A 9,433-nucleotide genomic window follows, 5' to 3' on the forward strand; every position below is an offset into this window, starting at 1 on the left:
AAGTTTTGGGCACAGGATACCCTTGAGCAAGCAACATAAAGTCTGGCCCTGTGCATGACAGTTTAGTAACTCCATGTGCCTCTTATTAATAGCAATTAACCCCATCCTGTCCCTCACATTAACCCCTGTGTAAGAGTTACTGATAGAGATGAGCGAGTACTGTTGGGATCAGCCGATCCGAACAGCACGCTCGCATAGAAATGAATGGACGTAGCCGGCACGCGGGGGGTTAAGCGCGCCGGCTACGTCCAAGCAGAAGTACCAGGTGCATCCATTCATTTCTATGGAGCGTGCTGTTCGGATCGGCTGATCCCAACAGTACTCGCTCATCTCTAGTTACTGATATGTGAGAGACTTGGAGGTAATAATTAAGTATCTTCATTACTGAGGTTTTTTATTAGTCCCTCCATATGTCTCACATATTAGTAATCTTTATATGAGGCACACAGGGGTTAATATGAGGGACATGATGGGGTTTATTCCTATTAATGTGAGGCACATGGAGTTACTAACACTAAACTAATAACCCCAAATGGCTGACATTAATGAGAATAGGAAGTAAAGGAAGGTAGCTGTGTGTTTCTTACTTTCAGTTTGCTAACAGCTTCGGCAGATGCTATCACTATAGCAGGCAGGCAGAGACTTGAGCGATTAAGCTCCACCCCCTGGGTTTCCTGCACCCCTCTCAAAGGGGAGTGTCCTTATGCCTCAGCTCTAGCAGCCCACTGAAGAGACTCAGACTTCATTTAACTCTTGCAGGTCCTGTGCTGCTGGCGTGCCAGTGAAATATGGCAGGAGTGCCACTCTTGGCATGTGTGCCAGGGGTTGCTGACCTCTGCTGTAGGGGGTAATATGAATTTTGTGGCTTGCTATGGTCCAAAGTGTGTGAGATTGCAGAGATAGTGATGTGAGTTTGGGTTTTGTGGGGGTCCTGGGAAAAACGTATGTGCGCTATTGTGATGAAAAGTAGCCTATTGCGCAATCGAGTGTAGGGACTATGTTTGTGGAAAATTTCAGCCAAATCGGGGTCCAAAGTGTGTGAGATTGCAGAGATAGTGATGTGAGTTTGGGTTTTGTGGGGGTCCTGGGAAAAACGTATCTGCGCTATTGTGACAAAAAGTAGCCTATTGCGCAATCGAGTGTAGGGACTATGTTTGTGGAAAATTTCAGCCAAATCGGTGGAGCGGTTTTTGCGTGATTGACCGCCAAACATCCGAACATCCAAAGTCACAAACCCACAAACTCACAAACATTTCACATTTATAATATTAATAGGATATATATATATATATATATATATATATATATATATATATATATATATATATATAGTGTTATATATTGTGTTATACAGTATCATAATTGTCAGGTTCCCAAATGTAGTTTTAGTGTATTTTCCCCTCTTTCTTTCCTCAGTAAAGAGATCTATTTATCAATGTCTTCCATGTAACAGTGATTTCCCATTGCCTTGTGAATCACTTCATTAGTATGCTGACAGAAATATTTCCAGGGTTTATAAATTTCCTATGTATGTTCGGTAAATTCAACTAGAACTAATCAGGCACAATCCACAGAATTCCCCCTAACACAAATGCATTCATTACTCAAGGAATTGAATGATTCTTTGGGGTTACAAAATGATAAAGAAAAGTTTGTGGGTTTTTTTTCTTTAAAATGATATTTCACATAAAAATAAAGTTCCTATCTTTATTAAAGTTACTATCACATCATTGTTAAAACCTTGGCAATTCTTCATAGTTTCTCTGTACTAAAGTGTTACTGTTGCTTCAATGTTTCTATAATCAATTGCAAAAGTTAAAAATAGATAAATATATAATTTTACATAACAGGAGTTTTTCCACTACAGACTCTTTTGATCCTACCCCTCTTTTCTAAATTGACCAATTCACTACTCAAATCTTTCTGGACAGCGTAGTGGCTCAGTGGTTAGTAGCTGCAGGACGCAGGCAGCATAGTGCCTCAGTGGTTAGGAGCTGCAGGATACAGGAAGCATAGTGGTTCAGTGGTTAGGAGCTGCAGGTCACAGACAGCTTATTGGTTCTGTGGTTAGGAGCTGAAGGACGCAGGCAGCATAGTGGTTCAGTGGTTAGTAGCTGGAGGACACAGGCAGCATAGTGGCTCAGTGGTTAGGAGCTGCAGGATGCAGGCAGCTTATTGGTTCAGTGGTTAGGAGCTGCAGGACACAGGCAACATAGTGGTTCAGTGGTTAGGTGCTGCAGGACACAGGCGGCACAGTGGTTCAGTGGTTAGGAGCTGCAGGATGCAGGCAGCATAGTGATTCAGTGGTTAGGAGCTGCAGGACACAGGTAGCATAGTGGTTCAGTGGTTAGGAGCTGCAGGATGCAGGCAGCTTATTGGTTCAGTGGTTAGGAGCTGCAGGACACAGGCAACAGTGGTTCAGTGGTTAGGAGCTGCAGGACACAGGCAGCATAGTGGTTCAGTGTTTAGGAGCTGCAGAACGCAGGCAGCTTAGTGGTTCAGTGGTTAGGAGCTGCAGGACGCAGAGAGAAGAGACATGCATAGGGACATGCAGCTAGTAGGAAGTTCTCTATATTACCAGAATGCTTTACAAAAACTGTTTGCAATTGCTAAAAGTCTTCTGGAAAACCAGTAAAAACGTTCTGGTTGTATAGGTACATCTCTATACTTTTCTGTCACTGACCTCCTCCTCCCATCTCCCTCTTCCTTTCATCATAATTCTCTGAATTACTCCTTGTCTTAACCGATGACAGATTTGAGTGTTTTGGGAGGAGGAGGGGGGAGAAAAGGAGTTGCACAAGAGGTGAAAAAGGCATTTTCTCTAATAAGAAATATTACACAGTTTCTTATTTTCACTTATATCATTAATATTATTAATCTAAGAGATTTTTTTTTTAAAGTTTTTAAATTCAGATACCCTTTAAGACTGATACATTGCTGGTCTAATAATTTGCACAAGAGGTCATAGCAGGAGCTGTCTGTCAATGTAAGTTCATTGTTGGATAGGACCTGCTTCACGCCCACAGCTGCCCACAATGTGGAATGGAGTGCTATTATAGCAGTGCTGTTAATAGTGACATTGGACCATATGATTTATCCCAGTATTGTGACAGAAGGATGTCACAGTATAGAGATAATAAATACATTGGTGGGGCAGTGTTAGCAAAAAAAAACCATAAAGAAGTCATGCTGCTATTAGTGGTCTCAGCCCTGCTATGGCTCAGCACTTTGGCCCTTTAAATTTAGTGAAGTCTATTTTATTTTTCCACCGTCACACCAATGTAATGAATTCAAAGGGTCTAATGAAAGTTGTTTGTTATTATCAATGAAATACAAGGCAGCCATTACAGGGGCAATATACAGCCAGGTGCATTATACCCCAGAAATTATATATATATATATATATATATATATATATATATATATATATATATATATATTGAGACAATGAAGGGTGTGGTCTGGGAAGACAGGTAAATACCAGCCAGTCAGCTAAATGGTGTTTGGTAAAGATTCACACCAGGGAGGTCAGCTGACTAATCAGGGCCTGATAATAGTCTGAGTGTGAAGACTAGGAACGTGGCACCACAGTGACAGAGTTGAACTGTCCAGACTGGACCTCCAAAGCAGGTACTGTGCCACCCGTTGTTGTTGCCAAGGTGGGAGGAGACTGGTAGCCAGTCTCCTGTATAGTCAGGGAAAAGTTTCCTTACGTTTAAGTTAGTCTCTCAGCCAAGAAGGGTTTTGTTTATCCTGTGGCTTTGCAAAAGCAATGTATGCGTTACATGTGAATAAAGCCTGAACCTGTGTGCAATCCAGTGTCCCTGTTTCCTGCACTGCTACAAGCATCTACCTGAGCAATTCCCCTGAGCGATTATTTTATTTATTGTTATACAACCTCAAATGTAATATATTAGTATGGAGAAAACACCTATTTCCTCTACATTCTAGGTCCAATAAGCAGCATCCTGGTAAACAAATATGGCAGCCGTCCCATTGTACTAGCAGGAGGTATGCTCTGCTCCTTAGGAATGATTGCAGCATCATTCTGTAACAGTGTGCTCGAGCTGTACATTTGTATTGGCGTCATTGGAGGTAAGTAACAAAAACTTTATTTTACATATTACCTCTGGTATTGAGAGAGAGTTACTTGGGTAAAGAAGTAGATGTCATATACGATACGACAAACATCCTTCTAACCCTGTACAGTCTGTAGTAGCAGTTGATGGAGATTGCTTAGCCATAATCCTTCCTTTCTACATTTTGATAAATCACGTGGGATGTATGAGAACCTTAGTAGTTATATAAACCATGAGAACAACCCCTGTCCATAAGACTTACTAGGCCACGTAGATGTTTAAGGGCACATGAGTTTAGGCCCTGCCTTAACCATGTATTATATGGATCAGCATTCTTCTAATAGAGGATATTCCCCCCCAGCAATAACAGTGTAATGGTGGGTTTCTAGAGAAAACGAACACACAATCGGCACATTGTTGTGCCAGCAACATATGCTATTATTCTGACTATTACTATTACTAAACAGATAAGATACAAAGAAAGACATAAAATAAGTAAATCTGCATTTGGTCTCTATTTGCCGATGCATAATGCTTGTGAATTATTTTCCCTTTGCCTTGATAATATTTCTTATTGAACAATGTTTTATTCTCCATGCAGGTTTTGGATTGGCATTTAATCTTCAACCCTCTTTGACAATTATTGGGAAGTATTTCTTCAAAAAGCGTCCTATTGCAAATGGCCTGGCTATGGCAGGCAGCCCGGTGTTTCTAAGCACATTGGCTCCTCTTAATCAGTTTCTCTTCAACAAATTTGGATGGAGAGGTAGCTTTTTAATTTTAGGAGGTCTCCTATTAAACTGCTGTGTGGCTGGATCCCTCATGAGGCCCATTGGACCTAAACCCATAAAGAAAGACGAGGAAAAACCTGACCAGAAACCTCTTAAGAAAAAGGAAGAGAAGCTAACAGTTTGTCAGAGCATTAACAAGTACTTAGACTTGTCACTCTTTAAACACCGAGGCTTTCTGATCTATTTATCTGGGAATGTCATTATGTTCCTAGGATTCTTTGCTCCAATTGTTTTCCTGGCACCCTATGCTAAGCATATGGGAATTGACCAATATTCATCTGCATTTTTATTGTCTATCCTAGCATTTGTAGATATGGTTGCAAGACCTTCCATGGGAATGGTTGCAAACTCTAAATACGTACGTCCAAGGATACAATATTTCTTCAGTTTTGCTATTCTGTATAATGGAATTTGCCATGTTTTATGCCCTTTTGCTAATGATTATACTGGACTAGTCATATATGCAGTATTTTTTGGATTTGCTTTTGGTATGGTAAGCAGTGTACTATTTGAAACTCTGATGGACCTTGTTGGACCAGCAAGATTTTCCAGTGCTGTCGGACTCACAACCATTGTGGAATGTTGCCCTGTTCTAATCGGACCCCCTTTGGGAGGTAAGAACCCCTTCTCAGTGTCTATGCATAAGAATAGGACATTAAGTCAAAGAATACAAGAAATATATTTGTTTCATCATAGAACCAGGAGGATAACATTGGTACATGTTAATACGTCAGTGTTATAACATCAAGTCTGTAGATGATAATATAATCACAGATAAATCCAAGAATTTTTGTAATATATCTTTTTTTAAGAAATATCTTTCCCTCTTCACATAAAATGCTGTTTTACTCATCCTTCCTTTCACTCAGACTCTCTGTAATAGTCCTCATATCCATCTTCAGCCTTACACGCCGGGGAAGGGGAGAAGGAAGCCGGCTTTTGCATTGCCTAATTTAGCTTAGTGTATCACAGTTTAGTACCTGCAATATGTGTGTTTTTTAAGCCCCCTCTTCCCCTTTAAAAAGATACATTACAAAGTTTTGTATATTCACCTGTACTATTATATATACTATACAATTTAAGTTTGTTTTTTTTATTTAAAAAATTGCCATTTTCCTTAAATGCAGACAAGGACGCCAATAATCATAACTAAAGAATAATCCTCTCTTGAAGGGGTTGTGACATTGTGTCACAGAGGATAAGTGTCCAAGTGCTGGGGGATCGACCGCCCATTGATGAGGAAAATGTGGGACCCAAAATCCTCCTAAAGTCTCCTTGTGAAAGGAATACTGGTCATGCAAGTACACTTGAGCTCCATTCACTGCTATGGGGCTGTTAGGACTGTATTCTCCGGTAGTTCCCGCAGCCCCTTAGAAGTGAATGAACCACCTGTCATACAAGCACTATGATACTCAAGGATCGCTGGGAGACCTTAATAGCACAAGTGTCCGTAATGGCACAACCCCTTTAATTATAGCATATGCATAGAGCTGTTTGCTCAACTCCATATAAGAATAATACTTTAAGGAAATCAGAGCAACAACCTCACTTGTTTCAGTGAGCACTTGCACAAATGTATGTACAAAGTAAAAATATTTTATCAAAATCTATGGATGCTATACTATATACCCTATATTACATGCACAGAATACAAAGTAGCCATCTGTTAAGTGATGTACATAGAACATACCATTAACTGAGAGCGCTTCACTGATAAACCACCAGTAAAGAGCACCCTCTAGTGGCACTGTATAATAGTTCAATACATAAAAATCAATACAATACAAAACGCCAGTCCTTTTGATCTCAACTGTGTCTAAGATGATTTGCCTAAAAGATTTAGTTTTATTATAGCTACATAAAGAAACATAAAACATAATTGTGTAATACTAGTAAATAGAACTGACTTAATATAAAAAGAAAAAACACCTCTTTTTAATGGTTCAAGTTATTAAGGTGTTTGTGCAATCTCTGTGGTCTACATTACATCAATCTCAATAATAAGATACCATTCTATAAACAAAAAAAACCTACATATAAAACAATTTTCATGTAAAGAAGCAGCTCTTGGGTATGATGTGTAAATGTATTATTTTAGGACTATTGTCATTGCTGAAGATGGTTCTTTCTAATATATGTTAAGCTTTTAGGTGTAGCCAAGTGTAGAGCTAAAATCAACATTTCATCTTATGCAGGGGCTCCATATCCCCAGGTCATGAATTACTATTATACTGTAAAATGATATTTAGGGGTGTGAAGTATATACTTGAGTCTGTAAATGGCACTTCTCTTGGTTCTCCCAGGATAATACTAGCTTTTGCCTTTAGATTACTGTACTGTTAATAGGATTAGAGGAAATACTGGTATCTAAAGCATATCTATTGTTGCTATCACTATATAGGCAGCTGTAGATGTATACTAGAAGCACAGAGTTCTAGACAGCATTTGCTTGCTGAAGGAGCAGGTTCATCCTATGTGATGTTAGCTCTAAATTGGAGAAATCAGCTGAGAACAATGGGACAGATTTATTAATAGTGTCTAATAGCGCAACTGTAGACTAGACAGTCTTAAAGGGATTCTACCATTAAAAATCTATTTTTTTCTCCTTAAGACGTTGGAATAGCCTCTAGAAAGGCTATTCATCTCTTACCTTTAGAAGTTGCCTCCAGCCCGCCGTTTGGTAGAAATACCCTTTTTTACCAGTATGCAAATGAGTTCTCTTGCAGCACTGGTGGGCGGGCCCCAGCGCTCAAACAGCACTGGGGTGTCCCCAATGCTGCCAGAGAACTCTCCAGCGATGCCTCTATCTTAAACAGCAACCGCCTCTTTTGTCATCTTCTTCCGTCTGGGTCACACTCCGACGACTACGCAGTCGGCTCTGCCATTGAGACACAAGCAGAGCCAAGTGCGCATGCCAGCCGGCGGCCATATTTTGGAGGCCGCTCTTGCGTGCATGTGCAGTACGCTCCTGTAGTTCTCCGTAGAACTACAGGAGTGTACTGCGCATGCGCGCAAGAGCGGAGCGTGACCCCAGCCGGAAGAAGATGACAGAAGAGGCGGTTGCTCTTGAAGATGGAGGCGTCACTGGAGAGAGTTCTCTGGCAGCATTGGGGTCACCCCCAGTATTGCTTGAGCGCTGGGGCCCGCCCCAGTGCTGTGAGAGAACTCATTTGCATACTGGTAAAAACCAGTGTTTCTACCGAACGGCACCTCCTATTACTTGGTATTAGTCGGAATACAATTTCTTGGCACTTTTTGGTGCATCAAGTCGCAACTTAGGCCATGACCCTTCCCCATGATGCCATGTCTCTTTCACGATAGACCATGCACTTTATCACAAAGTTGAAAAAGGTGGCTACAACATAATAATAATAATAATAATAATAATAATAATAGGGGCCACTATGAAACATTATACTGTGTGGACGGGCGACTATGTGACATTATACTGAGGGCGGGGGCCACTATGGGACATTATACTATGTGCAAGGGCTGCTGTGGAGGCCACATTAAGACATTATAGTCAGTGGAAATGTGGCGTTACTCTGTGGGAGGGCTAGGGAAAAGGGTGCTATGTTGTGGGGCGAAGAGCCCAAATCAGAAGTATGCTATGGAACCCGGTCTTTGCTAGTTTCTCCCCTATGTAGTAGACTAATGTAGGCTTTTGCATCTACTTGTACTATATCAATATATTTAATATAATTTTTGTCTTTTAGGTTGGCTGGTGGACGTAACTGGGGACTATAAATACATGTACTTTGTATGTGGCATGATTGTGATTTTTGCAAGTATATGGTTATTTATTGGAAATGCTATCAACTACAGACTACTAGCAAAGGAGAAATTGGCAGAAAAAGAAAAAAGTGGAACAAAGGAGGCTGAACCTTTGAACAACCCCGAACCCATTGATGTGACCAAAAAATCAAATGCACAGGCTAATTCCTCAGACCGAGAAACTAGTATATAAGATGGACTGCTATTTATTGAATCATGTGCAAGTATTATTCAGACTCTATGCTGATTATGGTTATGGTGGAGTCAGGTGAACATTTCTAATTTCTGCATTGAATTTATATATCATGAAATTAATGTTACAACGTTTAGGGACACTTGTGTTGTCAGAATAACAAAAAGCAAGTTACCTATTCTAGCTGTTTAAAAGATTTTACTTGATCCTGTGTTGACATCAAGTATTTAATGACTTGAAACTGCCTTTCATATCAATTGTGAAATTTCAAAAATTATTGGGAATGTTAAAGTACAAACGTAATGAATATCAATATGAATATTATGATATTAATATTTCACATTTAGGTACAATTCTTAGTTGTTTTGAGAAGTCCTGTATTATGTTTGTAATATCCGGGTGGATATATTGTAAACAAAATACTAAGTCTATTTTAAAGAAAGATCTTTGCCGTCAGTACAGGTTATTTTCTACGTTGCTGAGAAAAACGTTATTCTCAATAGGATAAGACAATACATGAGCTACAGGCATATGGCAGAGGCATACTAGCGTACAGTATGGCCCTGTAGAGTTCTATACGTGCCATAGCTTTGTAA

The 9,433-nt window shown here is 40.0% G+C and overlaps 1 protein-coding gene across 2 annotated transcripts in view; it reads left to right on the top strand.

The window, feature by feature from the left end:
* Window positions 1–9,029, top strand: part of SLC16A7 (solute carrier family 16 member 7) — a 55,682-nt gene extending 46,653 nt beyond the window's left edge. For both annotated transcript variants that reach the window (XM_075274367.1, XM_075274368.1), the window contains exons 3-5: window positions 3,952–4,095; window positions 4,681–5,484; window positions 8,587–9,029. In XM_075274367.1, the coding sequence (XP_075130468.1) occupies window positions 3,952–4,095; window positions 4,681–5,484; window positions 8,587–8,837 (1,199 nt within the window). In that variant the 3' untranslated portion in view covers window positions 8,838–9,029. The remainder of the gene's footprint in view (window positions 1–3,951; window positions 4,096–4,680; window positions 5,485–8,586) is intronic.
* Window positions 9,030–9,433: the final 404 nt, after the last annotated feature.

Source organism: Leptodactylus fuscus, chromosome 5 (genome assembly GCF_031893055.1).
Source record: "Leptodactylus fuscus isolate aLepFus1 chromosome 5, aLepFus1.hap2, whole genome shotgun sequence".
Lineage (NCBI taxonomy): Eukaryota > Metazoa > Chordata > Amphibia > Anura > Leptodactylidae > Leptodactylus > Leptodactylus fuscus.